Source organism: Anas platyrhynchos, chromosome 12 (assembly GCF_047663525.1).
Source record: "Anas platyrhynchos isolate ZD024472 breed Pekin duck chromosome 12, IASCAAS_PekinDuck_T2T, whole genome shotgun sequence".
Taxonomy (NCBI): Eukaryota; Metazoa; Chordata; class Aves; order Anseriformes; family Anatidae; genus Anas; species Anas platyrhynchos.
The window spans coordinates 12275335-12296119 of NC_092598.1; the positions used below are offsets into that span (position 1 = coordinate 12275335).

Genomic DNA, 20785 nt, shown 5'->3' on the forward strand with positions numbered 1-20785 from the left:
CCCGCAGAGGGCAAGCTGGTTAATTCCCTCCAAACATCCCCCATCCTACCTTGCCATTGGTACAGAGCGGGTCCATGTCCCGGCCGAGCGCAGCTCCCTGCTGATCACCATCCCCGAGGGCCCCGGACTGAGGCAGGGCCACCTCGGGCTCCGGCTATTCACAAGCAAATGCTGCTAGCCTAAATACCAGGTTGAGGAGCCCTGGAAACCGGAGAGCAGGCGGGGGGGAAGGGGCCGAGCTTCACACGAGAAGCACTGAAGTGTGCGGAGAGCAGCCCGCCTGGGCGCGGGCCAGATCCCCTTCCTTGCACAGTGCAGAAACGGAGAGAAAACATACCTACCCACCCCAAACTCGAGCAAAACTCAAAGCAAGCTGCCACCCGGCACACAAGAGCTTTGGGGAAGCAGGACGGTCCCTTCTGAAGATGTAGCAAAGCCAAAGCCCCGCTCACTTCCAGCGGGCAGCAGCTGGGGTGCACCGGGAGCGCAAGCACTCAGCAAAGCCAGCAGCTCCACGCAGCCTGTGCTGAGGCTCGCTGCTCCCTGCTCCCCACCCTGTCACATTTGACTATTCCGAACTGCATGTGAAGCCTTCTCTGGGATTCATTAGCAGCGGAGAGCAGCCTAATCAAAACCATGTCCTACACGGGATGTAGCTGTAGAAGCTCAGCTCGAAGCACTGAGGAACGGGCTCACCCTCCTGAAATACAAAGCGCAACAATTCCGGAGTTGCTGTGTGGCTCGCGAGGCCTCCCCTCCTCTCTGCAAGGGAGGAGAGACCACGAAAATCACCAGTTTGCCTAAAGCCAGCTAAGAAAAACAAACTTTCAATCCCCTATTTGCATTGCTGCCTGTTACCAAGTGGCTGGCGCTGTACAAACACCGCAGGAGGGCAAAGGATGAGAGGCGAGCACCGGCCATAAATCCCTCAGGTTTCAGGATCAGGAGGGAGAACGAGGAGGTGCCCTACAAAAGGAAGGGTCAATGGTCAGCGGGAAATGTGATGGGGCCTGGCTTCACAGAGCTTGTGGGTGCTGCAGCAGGCAGGGTGTGCTTGTTAAGAGCACCACGCACCACGCTCGGAAACACTCCTGCGCTCCGGGTGAACGTGAGCAGAGCTCAGCACTCCCTTCCTTTCCCCTTTGGGCGGTGAGGCTCGACACGTCCAGGAGAGTCTAAATTAGAGGAGAAGCTAATTGGAGCAAACGGCGTTACGCACGATCCCTTCCCTCCTGATGGCAACACGCTGACCCACGGGGCAGCCGCGGCTCGCTGCGCTGGGGCTGGCGTGCGGGACGCGTGCTGGCCCTTCTGCTAATTGCTGCGACAGCCAAAAAACACCTAGGGTGGCTTCATTAAGAGCAGGCTGACTCAACTAATGACTCACACCAAGCCACGGTAATCCCTGCTTCGTTGGATTCAGAGCTTGCAACCCGTGCCAGACACAGACAGAGGTGTGTACGTACAGCTAGACACACGGATTTACATGTGTACGTACGGAACAACTCCCCGGGAAGCCGGGCAGTGAGGGGCTGGGACTCGCCCTCTACAGCTGCTCTGCAGCTGCAGAAAGCCTCCCAGCAGCAGATGATGTGCAGTTTGCCTCAGTCTTTGTGTTTTGCTCCGTGGTCGGTCGTGTCTTTGAACGCTTGGGTAGATTCAGCACTGATTTTTTTTCTTTTTTCTTTCTTTTGTCCCACCAAGGGGATTTTCTCAACATTTGAGAACTCCTAAGCCCGGAGGACCGAGGACCAAGTTTGCTCCCAGCAAAACCAGCAACTTCAACGGTTGTGTTTGCTGCAAAGCAGCCCCTTTGCGTTTGAAGCGCTGCCCATCTTTTCATGAGCTCTGTGCCTCACTGCAAAGCTCTTCTGTCAGTGAAACTCCGCTTACGATCCCTTCTGACGAGAACAAGAGCAGATGCCGTTTCACCGCCTTGGTGAGGACCATCCGCCCTCCTTCCCAGTTACTCCCACCAGTTACCCCAGTACACACAGCTGACGTTATCAGCTCAGGAGGGTGCAAGACGACAGCGTGTGACATACAACAATTAAGGAAATCCCTTAATTAATAAACAAGCTGCTGCTCCAAGCAGCCAGAAGTCTGGCAGGTCTTCCAGAAGCGCTGAGCGTGGCCTCCACTACTCCAGGCGAGAGGCAGCACTCACCAGAGCCACGCTGCACAAATACCCCTGGGTAAGAGCAGGCCAGCGAGGGCAGACGGGGCTGTGGTGGGTGTCTGCCCTGAGCTCCCCGTTAATGACACCCTCCACGCTCAGCTGGGGATTGCAAAACCTCCAGCGAGCCCTCAGGCCTGCCCAGGGGCGCGTTGATGCTGTCTCTGTAGCCTTCAATTCCCGGCCTCTCTGCTGTGCCGAGCTGAGCCCAACTCTGCTTCATTCTTGAGCGATGCGCTGGGAGCTGCCCGGCCACCTCTCCCAGCCCCACAGCAGCCCGCGGGGCACTGCAGGAGCAAATCCAGGCACCCGTGTGCTGCTGGCCCACGGGATGGCTCCACTGCTGTGGTTGAGCAAGGGGCAAGGCTCTTCCCCCTCTCTCTGAGGGCAGTTTTGCCTTGGGAGGTGAGGTGTGGGGCTGAAAGTGAACCCCGATACTCAGCTCAACTGTTGGGCCTCCCTTCCTCTGGGTGACTGACGAGGCAGGAGATTTGTCCCTGGTTTAAGAGCACACGGAGAGGCACAGAAAGGATCCAAGGAGAGGCACAGGATGGATCCGAGCCCCCCTGGAGCAGCCACTGTAGAGTCTGTGCTCGGGGGAGCCCTGTCCATATGGCCTGGGCTTTGATATGCAGATGGAGCCATTGTGAGCTCCGGCCCCATCTGTAAGCCGAGGGGAGCTCCGTGGCCAGATTGCTGCAACAGATCTCTATTGAACTCCCGTGACTAAAGGGAATTCCAGCCTCCAGGAGGATCCAAGCATCCAGATGGATGCCAGCACATGAGCATGCAGAAAGTCTGTCACCCTGCGCAGCTCCCGTCCCAGGATCCAAGGGAAAGCAGCATCCAGGCCCAACATCTTGCTCACACGCAGAGGGCTGGGGGCCAGCTGAGGAAAGCCCCCTGCTAGCACCACAACTTGCACCTCCAGTGCTCAGCTGCAACCCGAGCTGGGAAATCCCTAAACCTGCTGGGAGGAAACGCTTCGGGTCCTGATCCCGGAGGAGATTTGGTTTCACTGCCTCCCACACGGGGAGCCCCGGACTCTCAGGAGCTGTCAGTTGGTGCTCACGGGCAGCCAAGGATGCCACAAAATAGTTACAGAGAGGTGCTCTGGTGGCCAAGGGCGCTGCAGCACATCACACGTGGCCCCCCTTGCACACACAGCAGTGCCAGAACAGGTTGGGTGTTCCTGGGATCACAGAAGGCAGCTGAGGGGTGAGCAGCCTGCACCCCAAAAGATGCTACGGGCCTGGGGTGGTGCTGCCCAGCCTCTTCTGCCCGCTGTGGCTCCGGGCAGGGGGAGGATTCGGGCAGCACCTGGGAGGGAGAAGCACGAGGATCCCAACAGCCAGGCCACACACACCTCGTGCTGCACTCGAGCACAGCCTGAGGTGATAGGGAAAGTGCTCAAAAATGTATCAACCCAAGAACTCCTCACCTTCAACTGTGAGTTTCACTTGGATGGAGCACATGAAACACCCAAACTAATGCACTGCTGACTCCGACGCTGAGGGACAAACTTATGCAGCAGTCTCACACCTGTGCTGCAAACCAGAAGGAGCAGCAAATGCAGGTGCTGCCATTTAGCCTCCTCCTGCAGTCACGGAGCTTGCTGGGAGGTAGAGACACTGCCGTGACACCGATTTGGCAACAAAGTCGTTGATGAAACAAGAGAAAATGGCCTGGATGCCAGCAGATCTAGCAGCAAGTTCCTGACAATTCATAAAACAGAACATTAACCAAATAACTCACTTTGCAAGAGGGAATATCTCGGGGGAGCTGCTGCAGACTGGATTTAAATGGTCAGGACTCGTTGTTTGTGCAGGACGTCTATCTCAAACTTCAAGACAAAGCAGAAACTTTCTGATAGAGGAATATCCTTTGCTGGGAAAGTAACCATTAGAGGCTTATTAAACTTGCAGGAAGACTTTGCCAACAAAAACCTGGCGGGAAGGAGAAAGGAGAGATTTCATGCATTAACCTTGCATGAACTCCACAGGAGGATCAATTTTCCAACCTCGAGGCTCAATCCCCCAACTGCTTCAGGCTGCGTATGAAAGTGGACACCCCTGAAAGGAGAGAGCAAATCAGGCTCAATGTGTGTCCAGGGGCACGATTTGGACAGGGTAACTGAGGAAGGAGAGAGAAAGGAGAGCAAGAGAGATGAGACAGCTGCTGTCAGACACGGCAGCCTTGCCTTAGAGCAGTCGCAGCATCAGGCAGGCACGGTGCAGGGGATTCCTCTCTGTGTGATGCTGCTTCATCACCTCAGTACTTGCACCAGTAGCCAGGTGAAAGCTGTCATTGGGGCATTTCACGCAGCCCCTCCCCAGAAAAGCCGGTCTCTAATCAGAGGGAGGACAGCACAGGTTATACGAGAGGATTTCTTATAAGCCACACTAAAAATCCCATTTGCTCAGCAGCACTGGGGACAGAGCCATGTTCTGCCTCGCACAGGACTGACAGCAGGGGACGAGCACAGTGGCACGGTGCCCGTGTGTCTGTTGTAGGTACGCTGCAACAATGACACCTCTGATGTCTCTTTTTACACGGTGGTGCTCGGTTCTGTTCTCCCATTCTCCTGCAAGCCTGTTCCCAGAGCTGGGAATCAAAACTTCCAGTAAACTTAACTCAGCCTGTGCCAAGCAGCCTGCGATGGAAAGAAATCCTGCTGTGACAGGAAAATCCCACTTGTAGGTCCCAGCTACCCAGATCCTTTCCAGCATTCACAGACCTTTACTTGTCAGAGACGAAGCACAAAGACACATCAACAATTTACTCCCTGAAGGGGACTGGAATTTTCTCCTTAAAAGCACGGTCTGAGACACCACGTCCCGTACACCATCAGAACCCAAGCACTGCAGAAAGGAGCAGCCTCAGCAGGCAGCTGCTGTGAGCCTCCGGGGGGAGAACTGGCAGGTATCAACAGCTGATGAAGGCAGCTCCTTTATCACGCCCTGGATCTCAGCTGTCACATCTGGAGAGCAGCTCCGCCAGCCGGTCTCGGCCACTCGCAGGACAGGAGCCCACAAACCCCGCAGCAGCCCGGGGGAGCAGCCCCCTCGTGCTGCCCACAGCCTCTGAGAGAAGTCAAGGCAGAGCAAAAGCTCTGCCCGTATGTGCGCCCAGGTAGTCTGGAGGCACACGGTGCCAACAACGTCTTCCAAATGCAATTAAATCTGTAAGGATCATGCAATATCCCCTAAAAGAGAGATACAGGGCCAGGCACTGCTGTATGACACAGAGCGTGACCCTGGGATTCAGAGGGACCCCGCAAAGACGCGCGCAGCTGGGAGGGCTCGGAGCACACAAAAGACGCACACAGAGCGCTCTGATTCATGCTGGCCGCGCGCACACACAAGCAGCGGAGTGAAAAGCCTCCTTCACATCGTTCCCAAACAAATCCCGATGCCACCACCACGTCAGCCCGGGCGCTGCACGCTTGGTACTTACAGGAGCGTCCTGCTGCTGCTGCGGGGACAGGGACGGGAGAGCTGCTGGAGGGGAGGGCACATGGAGAGCTGCAGGAGCGAGGGGAGGAAGGGCCCCGGCCCCTCTTTGGGCCCCAGAGGCAGCAGCACTTGTTCACTGGATGGAGAGCAACAACGCTGGCATGCCTAGAGCAGCAAGGACAATGGGGAGGGACGAGGAGGCGCTGCCATAATCAAATGCAGGCCAGCTGGCCCTCCCCCAGGAAGGGCAGGCACCTCCTTCACTTGCCAAAGGCTTTGTTTTCTAAGCCACAAAGAACAAAGTGGTGCGAGGGTGAGAGGGAGAGAAGGGCTGAGGAGAACCCGACACGGGCAGAGCCACACGTGAGCGCAGGTAACGCGCCCAGAGATGCCAACAGAGACGCAGGGCAGCTGGGTGACACTCTGCACGTGCTGAGCAGCGGGGCCTCGCTGGAGATCCCTGCTGCAGAGACAGAACCAGCCCAGGCGGATGGCTGGGCTCCTTCCAGAGATGAGATCCAAGGGCCAGAGAACGCCTCTGAAAGGAAGGCTCCAGAGCAGAGCCCAAAGAAATCCCAACAAGGGAAACGCCAACGTTTCTCCAGCAGCCTCAGCCCACCAGTCCCGAGCACTGGGCCTCCAGATGGCTTCCCCTTGGAAAGCGAACGCAAGGCGAGGTCCCAAGGTTCCCACCAGAGGAGGCAGCGCCTTGCACAACATCCTGCAGAGCAGGATAAAAAGCCCTGGGGGCTGGGGCTGCCCCGGGGCCCTCCTGTGATGACACAGGCACAACAGCTCCCAGGCGCTGGGTACCAACCACCCCATGGCCGCAGGGCACGCAGGTGCTGAGCTGGTGGGATGCGGCTCTGCCCTTTCCAGTTGGGCCAGGGCTTTCTTCCAGCAGGGACTTTTTGGCAGAAAGCATCACGAGTCTGCCACCGACCTTCTGCAGGACTGCTTGACATCCCGGGGCTGGCAGAGACCGTGCCAGCGGGCCTGTTGTGGTGTCAGCACGAAGCCAGGACAGGCAGCGAGAGCGCAGGACACTGGGGACGCACGGCCACAGGACAAAGCAGACGTTGGTACTTCTGATAGGACATCTTAGCTTGTTGGGAGGCTTGTTCAGCTTCCCATTTCTCCCCCAAAGCACCATGTGGTGCCAAATCCCCTCACAGCCTTGGAATTGAGTGAAAGACAGAGGCCAGACCAGGCTCAAAGCCCCAAAGGGAGGCAGCTCCCTTCACCACCCCTGCCTCAGCCCAGCCGTCCTGCAGCCACCACGAACTCCTGCCACAGAGGAAGCGGGGACAAACGGAAACATCCAGCTTGGCACCACTCACAGCTTTGGGGAGGGCACCCCGCCAGCCCATGTGCAAGCTCTGTACGGTCTGGCCCAGCTCAGCCTGCCTCGGCGCAGGGCGCTCTGACGGGCCCCCAGAACTGCCGAGAGGTGAAAAACAGCCCAGCGGCTCGATGGACCATACGGGGCAGGCCTGTCCCCTTCCACAGCCTCACTCAGCACCCTACAGATTGTGTGCCTGCCACATACAGGAGGGCCAAGGAAGGGAGCCGCCCGCTCCTCGTGGGCAGGGGATGAATCCCACGACGCCTGCGGTGGGCGCTGCACTCCCTTGGCACGCGCTGAGATGTTTGGAGAGGTGGGAGCTTGCCAGCTCATTACCATAGCGTACATTGCTCACGCATCCCCAGGCTCTTTCCCCGAATCCTGGGGTCTGGCACACCGCAGGCTCTTTACAAGAAGGAAATCAAGGCCATTACTGAGCTTAGACTCCTGCTGTTGATCCCTTCAGATATTAGGGAAGAGAGAAGGGGGTTAGGCAGGCACTGACAAGATCACAGCAGTAAGGTCAAAGCAGCTCAGCATCAGAGGAGAGTGAAATCAGTTTAGATAACATCTCCTGCTCCCCCCCAACCTCCCAGACACCACCACCAGCTTTGCTTTGAGAAGGCAGAAAGCGTTCTGGAGATCAAGATTATTTTAATCGGCGCTGAGAGAACTTTCAGGCTGCGCAGCAGTTTCTGCGCTCACCCTCCAGCTGCAGGATGCGTCCCCCCCACACCCCTGGTTTCGGTTGGCCACTGGCTCCCCGTACCTGCGTGCTGTATTTACAACACCGCCGCTGTTTATAGTTCTACTGAAACTACAGAGATCAAAATCCTCCTCCCTCCCTCCTCGAGATAGCTCTGCCCCACACCAAAGCACCGCGCCGCTGTCGTGCAGCTCCCACTGGGGCAGTGCAGCACGAAACCAAGAGGGCTGCCGCTGCCAAGGACTGCCTCCCGCAGCTGTCAGCCACCAAAAGGGAACCGAACGCGTGGTGCTGGGAAGCCCTGAGAAGAGAAATGGGCCAACCTTGGGCGCTGCGCAACATCTGTGCCCCTGGGAATGGGCCAAACTTTGAAAGGCTTTGAGGCTGTGGAGGAACACCCATCAGTGAGTTCTGTCGGACCGACCTGGTGCCTTCTCCACTCTCCTCCCTTGCACAGGATGCTTCTCAGTGTTTTTCGTGTTTAGCTGAATTTCCTCCCCTTCCCCTGAGCACTTCTGGCTGCCAAGCCAGCTCAGAGACAGCAACTAAGTGGCACCTACATCTGGTACAGCTTAACTTTTAGTGTCTATTCTTTCTGGAATTTGAGAACTTCCAACTCAATGTTTGTACAAGTGTGGAATAAGTGGAGCACGGGCTCCCTGGTCCTCTGTTCCTGCCAAAGCTGTACTTCAAAATGCACTCAGAAAATCCTCCTGCTTATTCACGGGCAGCTTTAGGAATTAAATCACACCAGATGCAATGACAGGTCTGCTGAATGGGTGTGCTTGCATTAAACCAAACAGGTGAGAATGCCAGGCAGCCAGCACGTCCCCACACACCTCCTCTCCTGCTGCTCTGCAGATGCCTGGACCAACTTAGCCCTCGGGTCCCTCAGCCACACTGCTCTGGTGCTCTGTTCCCTCCTGCATGCTTCCAAAAGACAGGAACCAGGCTATATTTAGGACTGAACAGCAGAGTGATACTCCGGACATGCCAACAGGCTGAATTTAGCAGCACGTAAGGATACAGCATGAATAAAATGCAGGCAAACTACCTCGGCTGGGTGGCCAAGGCTGGGCACAAGGAGCCAAACTCTAGGACTTCGGTGTCTGAGCCAGTGCTGCCACGATTCTTCCACTGCTGCCCCAAAAAGCGACCACAAGCTACAGCTCAGACAGCAGCAGACCTCTGCTCTTACTAGATGTGGATGCTCTCTTGAACTAACCTTTTCTTCCACATACTGACTTGAAAAAATCTCTGCAGAGCCACGAGCTTGAGGGATCTTTTGCCAGTCAGAGATTCAGCTCCCTGCTGGCACACGCGTTAAGCTTCGTGTCTTTCCTAAACAACCAAGCTCTGGACTGCGTCCGAGCAGGCTTTTTTTTTACACCCTCCTCCACGCAGCAGTTGTCTCGCCTCACCTTGTCAAAGAATTCGTACAGCCTGACTGTCTCGCAGACCCGGTGCCTGTTTTCATCCAGTTGAGTGCAGAACTCCTCCAGCTGATCTCTGTAGGTCTGCAGCTTCACTCGGTAAGAGTGCACGTCCACAGAGGAGAAGTCTTCCCATCGATCCATCTTCTTCAGTGCTTCCTGCCCCCTTCTGCAGTATTCCTGAAAGTGAAATGTGATTGTGCATGAGGATGGAGACCTGACAAGGAAAATAGATAGCCTTCGAGATCATTAACAGATGGGGCTAATTAGACTGGGTTTTAGGTTCAGTTCACATGAGCAGGGGTGTACTTGTTTACAACAGAATTCTGGAGAGTCCTGACATCTGTTAGGATTTATGTTAGCCACACGGCAGCTTGTAAAGGTCTACCCAGTAAGCCTAGAGGTCAATTGGGATTAAAAAAAAAAGACAAGTGTCTCTTCCATCACAGTAGTTATTTTCCTCAAGACTGGCAGATACCTCTCTACTGAAGGACTGGGCTGGTGGCTTTGTCTACCTGAGGAGAGCAGGGGAGCTGGGCAGTGTAAAGGGATGACATGAACAGCTCAGCGATGAACTCTCTACCAGTGCCACCTTAGCATCGTGGCTTTGGCTGAGCATGCAAACACGCTGCCAGCTCAGACTCTGGAGAATATGTTTTTCCAATCAGACAACACTTACGCTGGCAACAAGATCAAACTCCCTGAACTGCTTCTGTGCTTGAAGCAGCATCTCCAAAGAATCGTCCAGGTTGATCATCTCCTTTAGCCTTTTCCTGCCAACATTCTCGATCCAACTGCTGACCTAGGAGAAAAGGGAAAAGCTCCACCATTAGTCACTCCGTGCTACTCACCAGGGCAGGCCTTTATGTGGAAAGAACAGGGAATTGCTCTCATAATGCTGGTCAGTTCATTACTGGAAAGAATGTGCATGTACACTTCTCCCCCATCCTGGCATTTCAGTGGAGCCTCCTGCTTGGAGATTTTCCACTTCAGGTTACTTTGTAATTGTGAAGTTGTGCTATTGCTCACACAGCCTTAGGCATAAACAGGGCAAGTAGCTGCTTGGGCTCTGTTTCGGGTGAGCCATGGTCTAACACGAGCTCTGCAAGCTGCAGGCTGACCTGATACTCCTATTATTGTTACCCCCAAGTGGGATAAAATCTCCCTGCTGCCAGATTTCCTATACCACTTCCCTTTTCTGCCTGGCAGCACGTGAGCTATGTCAATGCGAACACGCTGCCAGGTTCTCACCACCTGCAATGTTTCAGGGTTCCCTGGGACTCTCAGATGCAGGCTTTCTGCAAGGCAGCTCACCCCACTGCCCCTGCTGCTGTGCTGCAGGTTCCTCGACAGAGTCCCATCGCTGCTACAATAAACCTGAATTCTCAAGCATGGGAAGAAGATGAACAACCTGGTCCTAAAAGCAAAGCAGACACAGAACTCCAGCAGGGTAACACCTTCATCTCCACCAGTGAAGGGTTTATAGTTAATAGGCTAGTTAATTGGCTAGCAAGCTCCTCTGAATGCTTCAGGAACAGCTGCACCTGCAGGGACAGATCAGCTTCCTGTGTCATCTAAATCCATACCCCAGCTCAGCCCACAGTCAGAGATTAATTCCTTTTCTTCGGGACTGGGAAGGGCCCACGGAGCAAGCCCACTGGCACGAGAAGGAGATAGGGGCAGGTCAGGACACACAGTACAGAGGGGCACGCTGCTGCTGCCTACTGCTCCTGGGCAGGCTTAAAAGGAGGAGCAGCTGATGCCAGCAGTGCTGCCCAGCATCACCAGTGAACTGCAAGGAAAGCAAGCTGGGAGTAGTTTATTTCCCTCGATTCAATCAAAAAAAAAAGCTTAGCATAAAGGAGGAACAGGCAGGTAAACTGCCTTTGTGCCTTTTTTTGTTTGTTCGGTATTAGGAACTTGCGCGTTTAACTTTAAGAGAGTCTTTACTAGGTTCTTGCATCACACTTCTAGCCCTGAACACACAGGGCATGGCGCCTGAGTGTCTACCTCCAAATGGGAAAGTCATTAAACTCCTGGATCCACCTCGGCCTGTGAAAACAGGTAGGCTACAGCCTCCTTTGCAAATCCAGTTCTCTCTAGAGAAGAGCCCAGAATCCCAGAAGGACGATGGAGAACTGGGTCCTAGCACTGATCTTTGAGGACATAGGTTTGTAAGATGAGCTCCAAGCACCACACCATCCTTCAAGTAAATTCACGTGTGTGTGTGTGTGTGTACATACAATATATAAACATACACACAAGTGATGTATGAAACATTTGGTGGTGGTGAGTTACAGCCCAGGTGACTACAGGACTCCAAAAACTGTAGGTACAGCTCAGGCTTTGGGGAGCAAAGATCTGCAACACTGAAAGATTTGATGAGATCCTGTAGGACACTCCAAGAGCCTGAAATATTGTACAGCTTAAGTTTCTTTATCTACATGGCTTGAAGTTTCAGAGGTCTTTCTGAAAATCAGCGCCTGTTTGCTTCCATTATCCCACAGCTGCAGCGAACCAACCCCAGAGTGCAGAGCCAGGAGGGGCAGCTAGAGCAGGGATGTGGCTCGTTCAGCAGCAGGATGGAGGCTTCGAGTCAGATGAAAACCTCACAGATGTTTGTGGGCTTTGACTGATCCACACCTAGACAGCAGCCAGGAAACTTTTACCTGGCATCAGGAGCCACCAGGCAAACTGTGAGTTGGTTCTCAGCACATCTGAAAACCTATCCCAAATTCTTGTGCTTTAGGAGGGTCTGTGGGCATTGCTCTACACCTTTGCAGGAGGGATCAACAGGCCCAGTACCTGCTGTGGGACGCACAGAGGGTGGCAGCAGGCAGTCACAGCAGCCGACACGCAGGCCTTACCTCCTTAAAACATTCTTCCACTTTCTCAAACTCCATCACCAGCTCCAGCTCCTGGATGCGTTTGTTGGACAGCATCACCAGGCGGTGCACGCCCTCATCGACTCGATTATAAAACGCACCAGCGGCATCCAGCGAGTCCCTGGAAGGGGACACAAGCGTGGTCAGGGGTTTTGCATCAGGTCTTTCCCCCAGCACTTCATGCAAACGCGACTTGGCTGAAGGCAGCGTTGAGTCGCCCTCCTGGCGGGACGAGTAATGGCCATCTCCATATGGAGAGCAGAAGGACAATCACGCTGCTCCCCTCACCATCCCCGTGATTCACCGCTCGGTGATCCCAGCGCAGACGACCTGGCGGGAGGGACGAGGGCACCTCCTCGCAGCCAGGTGCCTTGCGACACTCGGCTGTCCCGGTCACACCTTCAGAAAGGCCACCCGGCTGTTCATACGCACGGATTGTTGCATCAAAGGGCTTTCACGAAACACAGGCTGGGCAGTTTCAGTTTCTATAAAAGCAGCTTTTAAATTTGATTTAAATAAGGAAATAAGCGAACACTAGGAAGGAAATCTCTTCCTGACACCCCGCTCGCTCTCAGGGCCTTTCACCAGCCAAACAAACCCACCAGGTGTGCAGCGCCCCAGTGCTAGGAGCGTGTGCAGGAAAATCTGAAGACAAAGCAGAGCTGCCCGTCCTCCACGGGACACTGCTCTGACCAGAGCCCAGCAACACCAAGCAGCAGGCTCCTGGCCAGCCTGGCTGCAAAGTGCACGTGGGCAGGGACAGAGGGATGGATGCAGGCACTCCTGGAGGCTGCAGCCAGGGACCCAGCACCTGCTTCAGCCCTGGTGAGGCGATGAACGTCAGCGAGTTCCTCCTGGGCACGTGGAGCGCCTCCAGCACAGCTCTGGGTGAGCTACAGCCAGGATCCAGGAGACAGGCAGACATTCATGCTTATTCTGCGTGTCCCTGAGCTTCCCAGACTTCTCCTGCTTCTGCATTTCCCTTTCTCCTACCAGGAAGGACTCAGTGGGCACTTACAAAGTCCTACAGCTTCCTCTGGCACTAAGTTCCTCCTGTACTCACCCTAAATCCACTTTCACATTACAATTGTCTTACAACTACCCGGCTTACGAGAGCACGGCTGTTTTCAGTCACATTATTAAAACTATCCAAAGCACTTGTGAAACATAGATAGCTAATAAAATTGTGAAAGCTTTGCTAATGGAAATTAATACGTGCCGTTCAGCATTCGGGGTTATTCCTGCCTTAGGCTGTAGGCACCTTGAACCCGTGAGACGCAGCTGAACTTAGTCACAGCCACCCTGCAGCTTTCAGCCAGTGCCTGCCATGAGGCAGCGCAGTGGCCTGGACGAATATCTCTGCAGAGCAGGAATCCACAAGATTTTTCCATTCAGAATTCCACCCGACGCGCAGCAGCCAACTTCCCAAACCTCAGGCTCTTAGCCTCTTTTGTTTTTCCTCTGCGAAATGCCATTAGACTGAATGAATTTCTCCAAAGCGCAGCCAAAAAAACAAATTGTTTCTGGACTAAGATCAGTGCTACTGCAGCGCAGAGGAGACAGGTTCTCTCCGGCGTGTCTGCAAGCTTCAGCGGAAAGCTACAAGCTGCTAGGCTGCTTCTGTGTTCCCCAAAACCACCCGTAAACAAACAGAGAGGATCTGAGCCTTCTGTTTTGCAATCTTTTCCTAAGGACAGACCCAGGAAACTTGCAGCAGCGGAGCCATAAGCGCTGTCTGAGCTGAGCTCTGGGAAGTTTGTTGATGAGATGGCGAGGTCCCATCAGCAGCAGCGACACGGCGAGGAGAGCTAATGAGAAACAGCTCGGGAGATCGCTGGGAGTTGTACTTGGCAGCTGCATTGATGCTAGGTCCTGGTTTCTGAAGAAGGCTCCAGCAAAACGCAGCATTGATTGCCAGACAGGCAGACACCCTTCGCTCTCGCTCCCAGAGGCCTGAAGTCCCTGCTGGCAGGAGGAAAGCAGCTCACCTACTGAACGCTCTCCCCCCGCTGGCACCTGCAACTTCAGGCTTCGCAGGCTGCTAAATGCAAGCACGGTGACACGAGATGTTTTTCCAGCCTTTCTCTGAGCGTCCAGAGAGGTCGCTTTGGTGCTGGCGCTACTTTGGTGGCACTCGGCAACAAGCTGGATCGATCTGCTACTCTTCCATAAGGGGAAAGGGTGTGTGAACAACCCCCTCACCCTAAATTCATGATGAAAACATGGATGGTTTTGGTATTTAATGAGACATTGCAGGATGGCAACCCTACAATGTAGCTGAAGGACTGAAGTAATGCATCACAGACGCCTGTGCTCTCCTGGCCGCATGCACCTTCCTTGACACAACTGCAGGAACTACCCCAGATGGTTGGCAACACCAGAAAGAGCCAGGCTCTGCAGATGTCACTGAGGCCAAGCCTTCCTTGGGTTTACAGGAGGCTGTAGGGAAGAACCAAGTTATGGCTTCAAGGTCAGAAGCAAGGACTGAGCCCTCTGAAGCACCCAGTGCAACCCACATCCTGACAAATGTGACTGCACGTCCCAGATCTACAGACACTCAGCCACCTTTTTGTTATTCCAGCAGATTCAGTAACATTAATACTACTAGAAATGATGTTCTGTTTCCACACAGGGAGAAGCTCTGCTTTACTGATCCACAGACCTCTCAAACTTGCGTAAAGTCAGATTAAAGATGCACTTGGGTGCTTACACTATCATCAGGAACTGGACACAGAATTCATCTCAGGTTAAGAGGGCTCGAAATGAGCTCATTTTCCCTTGCAAGTCAGGCTGTTCAGGGTATGTATTGCTATCTAAAAGTCTTACCATTGTCATTTAAGTCATCTTGTTTTCTGAGAGTCCTTGCAGCAAGGTACTGACACACCTGGAGCACAATACAGCACCATGAAGCTGCCCCTTCCCTCGTTCCTGCAGAGCAACCACACGTAAGGCACACAGAAAAAAAACTTCCAAAAGGCACCTCCAGCCTCGCACCATTCCTCCTCCTCCTCCACCGAGCTGCTCCAGCAGCCCAGCACCTCCATCCTTCGTTGGCAGGTCTGGCGGCGCTGTTCTCCCACGTTGTGCCCCACTCAGCAGGCAGTCATTAAATCCTCACCGTCTAGTTGTTGGTCTTCCGCTGCATCTCCAAGGGAACTCCATTCATGTGCTGTCAGCTCCTGACAGCTCACTTTTAGCTACCCGACAGGCTCTGCCTAACATCCATCTCGCACTCTTTCACACAGAGGCGAGCACAACCCTTTCCCCATTGTATGCAGCAGGTATGCAAACCGAGGCACACAAAGAACTACAGCCGATGGGGAAGTTTGGGTTTTTTTGGATTCCCTTAAGCACTTCCAGCTCTCACCAAAAGTATCCTTCAGCACCGTGCACGTTATCCCAGATCTCTGTCCATCTGTTTACCTACACCCATTTGCTGATAAACTTTCTAATTTCCTTCCTAAATCACTTCTGGAGCCCCAGTAAACTCAACGATACCTTGCAACCAGGAGCTGCACAGCAAAATTATGCCTTGCACATGCAGCTATTTCTTTTTTCAGACACAGAGTTTTTCCATTCCTGCCCTTCACTGCTTTCAAGGCAGCTTGGAGTGCTGGTACTTTCAAAAGCTTCAAACAAGCACTGAAAACATGGTCAAAGGACCAAAAGCGGCTTCTATCCTGGCACACAAATGGAAACACAGGGATGTTCAGCACCTTGAAGATATTTTAATAGTGGCCTGAGCAGCTCTGAGGAAGAAAAGCAGCGAGTTGTTTTAAGTCAGTGGAAAGTCTTGTCTAAGCTTGGGTACGTTTGGATGCACTGCAGTCTCCCTGTACATGTGAGTGCGGTAATAAGAGTCTTTCGCTGCATTCTTCCATGCTCAAATCATCCAAAGTAATTTTGCAATAGTGCAGATTCAATATAATTTATAGCAAAAAGGAGTAGCTTGATGTCAGTTTATGTTTCCCCAAATCCTGTTTTCATTGGGTAATTATCGTTTCAGTGGAAAAGACTCCAAACATCTTCAGTTTTCTGGAGGAGTGCCAAGCTGTTGTATAATGGCAGGGTAATTTTAAACCTATAATTTAGAAAGCCCATTTCTGTCTGAATCCATCCTTCACAAAAGCTAGCCTTGGAGAGTTACACTTCAGTTTTCTAAGCAAAATACCTGGTTTGTTTACAGAAACACGAGGCCACAGAGGAGGCATCCAGCAGGCTTGCAAAAGCAGGTGCTGCAGGAGCTGTGCCTCCCAGCTGCACAGAGATCGTGGGGAGGGAAGCAGCAGACCCATCACTGCTCTGCAGCTCTGCCCCTTGACAAACGGCTCTGACCAAGAGAGGAACCAACCTAGAGGGAGGGCTAAAAGCAGAATACATCCTCTGCCTAGCCTTGGTCAGTTTTAAAATGGTAAAAAGTTGTGGATGGAAGGAGCACAGACACTGCCTCCTGTTGGTGTGCTGCATGGCAGTTAGGTGGATTTCCTCCAGCTAGCTTTCCCAGGAAAATCAGATATCCCTGATCTCTGTAATTTAGGAGAAACACAGCCAGATGTTACGCCATTACCTTCATCTACTCTTCCACTCCTGGTGCTGAACTCTCCTAGTGGATGTTTCCACAGGCTTTGGAAGAACAGGAATAGGATCTGGCAGCTAGGACATTTAAAGGACGACCTGGTCCAAGGACATCGCCCAGATCATCTGTGGTGATACCTGGCCTACCAGTCATCGCGCATCCTGAACAACGCTTCAGGAAGGAATTCTTCCGGCTTCACAGGGAAAGTCTCGTGTGCCTGGGGGGTGTTTTGCAGCAACAGAAATGCATTAGAGATTTTCTTGGCCATTAATGCATCCTGGTAGCAACCTACCCGACTGCCGTATTTGTAATCATCCCATAAAATGAGGTCAACCTCAAAGGCAAATTCCTGCTCGTCAGGCTGAAAAGTTCGCAGGCAGCTGAGGTTAAAATTTGGACAAGCCATCATGAAGCTAATGCAGGTATCGCTAAATAAACTGTAATTATTGTCTGCAGCACCCAAATAGTCACGGTGGTTTTCGTTACCTAATTAAGGTATTTGAGCAGCTGGGCGCAGTGCTCAGAACCCCAAAGTGTCCTTAGAAGGGCAGGGCGGTCAAACACCAAGCTCGGGGCTGCCTGTGGGATGCTTGCTGGTCACAGTGGGAACAGAGGATCACTGAGACCACAGACCCAACCGAATCCCTCCTCACCAGGCTCCCTGACCAGCACGTGCACTGGGAGCAACTCAACCAATTAATACAATGCGCTGCAGCCCATAACCGCCGAGAGCCCTCTCTGGAGCACAGTTTGGTTAAACGTGTTGGCAGGAGAAATATCCTCTGGAGTCCCTCCAGAGCAATGGGATTGAAGCACACAGGTTAAATATCCAGGAGTGGTTACCAACTGCTACCTCGGATTCTTTTCCCGGCCTGACCTGCATTCAGTTGCAATCAAACTGTGTTCAGACTGGTTGTTCATCAATCCCAGTACAATCTATAAACGTGATCCAAAGAAACCCAACAAAAAGCCAACAAAGAGCCAACTTCCCGGGGCAGCTCACCCCCCAGTAGACCCTGTGACAGGACATGGCCACGCTTTTCTGGGACCACCAAGCTTTCAGCTGTGGTCTTCTACCAGCTGGAAACAACTCTTACCTCCAAACCTCACCCCACGTACATTAACCTGGTAATAGTTACACTCGGTATCTGGGTCGGCTGTGCTCCTGGAGTTAGGACCTCAAGGGTTTCAAGATGCTCTGCTCAAATTTATGTACCCACTGCGAGCCATGTACCTGCGTCCCCGACACATCCTCCTTTCACACGCTCCCAGGCTTTACAATACAGGTTGTAGCAGTGACTGTGCTATCAGCTACCCCGGCAGCAGAAACAGCCACCCCAACTCAGCTGCACAAACCACGGTGCTTGCGGGATGGGGGGGGCTGAGCCAGGAATTTCGGGCGGTCCAGCTAATATCCTATACTGGAAACTTTTTGCCATTTTTTCCGTAATGTTTTTAAACAGATAAAAAAACCTCACAGCATGTCATTAATTAGCTAATGCCCTGGTGGCGTGACAAAGATCGCAAACAACAAGCAAAATGGGAATCTTCTGGGTGAAGTCCCACTGAATCCAGGAAGATTCAGGACATAACACAGTAGAAAACGAACAGCAGAGGGGAAGATGGGAGGGATCCTCTCACGAAAAGCCTCAAAAAACAATGAAAACTTACCTAAGAAGAGCCCTGCAAGCACCACGAGAGGCTCCACACAGCACTTCGCACACCCAGAACGACAACGGCTCCACGCTCCTTTATGTGCAGAGCAACAAGGTTTGTTTAATGCGAGCGTAAGTGCTTTTTGCCAGGCTAAAAACCACCACGCAAACACAGGGAACAGGTTAGACTGTAAAGAAAATGAATACCAAGCAGCGCGGCCTGTGTTTGGATAGAAATGTCGCCGAGCGCTCCTCCCTCCGCCTGACACAAACAAACCCGGCCGTGGATGAGCGCTGCCACCCAGGCACCGCTGAGGGCCAAAGGTTTTTGTGTTTGTCAGCATCTTCTGCGGCACCAGCAACAGCGCAGAGGCGTCTCGTGGCAGAGGGCTGCCAAACTTTGAGGCCAGGATTTCAGCGCGGGTTTTTCATCTCACTTCAAGGTACACCCAGAGTTTATTTGAACCTAAAGATGAAGGTTTTCGGAGCAGGCTCCCAGAAGAAATATGCAAAATGTATTTACCATTCAAAGGTGCATCTCGCAGGGCACGTCAGGGGCGTGCACTGTGGAAAAGTGGTAGCATGAAAGGTACCCAAAGCTCCCAGAGTCAACTGTCTTGGAGCATCCCAGGAGCTGCTTCCCACAGGAGTCTTGCCCCACAGACACAAGCTCCTGCAGCACCACACAGATGTCATTCAGAACGGGAAGACCAGTGCAGAGGAGCAGGATGATCCTATTTGCAGCACACGCTGTGGTTGCACTCTGATACGGAGCATGAAGGAACATCTAAATCTTAATTTCAGAGGCCTCAGGTGGAACAAAGACCTGATCACATCTCTTGGTTAGCTGATCCAGCTGGTCCTTACATCCTCCCAAACCTGGAAGGAAATCTCTCTGAAAATGCGTAAGATTTGGAGTTTCTATTCTCTGATTTCTGTCTGCAAAATCACGCTGGGTGACAGGAACCACTGCAGGGCTTCTCCACAGCCCAGATGACGCAGGCCCGGCTCTGTCACCACTTAACTGGAACTGCTTCCCTGTCTTGAGCAGTGAAGGAGCAAACACAGGGTGCTGAGACATGGCCACGTGAGGACAGCCAGACCCAAGCGAGCATTGCTCGAGGCAGCCCAGGATCCTCTGCAGGCAGGTTTAAGCACGGTGTTAGCTGCACGGGCAGCGTCTGCTGCTGTAATCGAGTCGGGTTTAGCATCAGGAACCTGGCAGCTGCAACTCAGGAAGCCGGCTCCGCGCTGCCCATTACCTCTGCTCAGCCCAGGTCCCCACCCAGGGCTCCCATCCAGATCACCAAGCCACACTAAAAATAGCCAGCCGACAGAACCAGCTCTTGGCTCTCCCCACTCCACCCTCAAAGCAGAGGCTAACGACACTGCCTTCGCAAACAAAAGGAGGCTTCTCTCCTCTGTCTATTTATAAGCTGTTTATTCACAGCTTGCAAGCACAAATTCTTTTCAGATGAGAAGCTTGGGGGAAGAGACGATGATTTTTCTGGTTCCGTGCTGCACAGAGCCCAGCACCCAACCTGGCCATGCTTTCACCATCTGAGGTTTTCCTCTTTTTTTTTTCCAGCTCTCACTACTATTCTTGTGGCCACCTTGCCCACCAGCAGGCAGGACGTGATGCGACTCCACTGCTGGGCCGTGCTAAGTGCAGGTTTGTCAGCAGAGCAACACACCAGGCGCATTCTGGTTCGACTAGTGTAAGGCAGGCACCTTTACATTAATAAAAAAACTTTTGTATTTCCTTTCCTCCACTTCTGACTCACAGCATATCGAGAGGACGAAAGGCAGCACTGGATACCTCATCTTGGCACGCATTCCCAGCTCCTGGCCACGCCAGAAGAGCAGCAATAATGAGAACAACAGTGGAAAACATCTGGCTGAAGACAGGGTAGAAGTTTCTGCCTCACTGCCCGGTCCCCATGTTGACGCCTTGCCTTAGTAAGAGCTCCCACTGCTGCTGCCTGGCTTTTGGCAGCTTCCCAATTACTATGGAAGTGTCAGAGGAATCTTCAAAATCCACCCCAAAATAAGCGATGTGTTGTTACGCCTTCTACAGCTGGCAGGGTGAGTTGTCTCCAGGCCACACGGTGGTTGATCGATACATGAGATATCCCAAAGCCAGAGACACACCTGCCAGCCAGCCCTACAAAACTTAAAGACTGAGTTCATTAAAGACTTCCTGTCCAAAAATAATAATAAAAAACTATCTATTAACAGCACCGAAGTGGTGATGTCTCCACGGCATTTGTCCACACTCACCAACAGGAACTTCAGCCAGCCTAATGGCTTGGCACTTCGATCCCCAGGAAGGCTGGCGCAGCAAAACCTGGAACCTTTTCAACTCCTGAGCTAACAGACCTGAAGAAGCACCGAGCCTTCAGGACAGCAGCTGGTGCGCCACCAAATGTGCTGTGTTTAAACCCTGCCGGCTCCTCTAACAATAAATAAGTGGCAAAGCTGGCTTCAGCAGCCCACCTGCACCTTCAGGTGCTGGAGCTACCAGGAGCTATCCTTACAGCGCTGAAGGAGGCAC

At 53.0% G+C, this 20785-nt stretch overlaps 1 protein-coding gene across 7 annotated transcripts in view; it reads right to left on the reverse strand.

The window, feature by feature from the left end:
• PLEKHG4 (pleckstrin homology and RhoGEF domain containing G4) overlaps nt 1–20785 on the reverse strand; it is an 83621-nt gene that overhangs the window by 13698 nt on the left and 49138 nt on the right. For all 7 annotated transcript variants that reach the window (XM_038185460.2, XM_038185463.2, XM_038185459.2 and 4 more), the window contains exons 11-13: nt 11983–12121; nt 9795–9917; nt 9104–9295 (exon numbers count right to left, since the gene is read on the reverse strand). In XM_038185460.2, coding sequence (XP_038041388.2) covers nt 9104–9295; nt 9795–9917; nt 11983–12121 — 454 coding nt within the window. The remainder of the gene's footprint in view (nt 1–9103; nt 9296–9794; nt 9918–11982; nt 12122–20785) is intronic.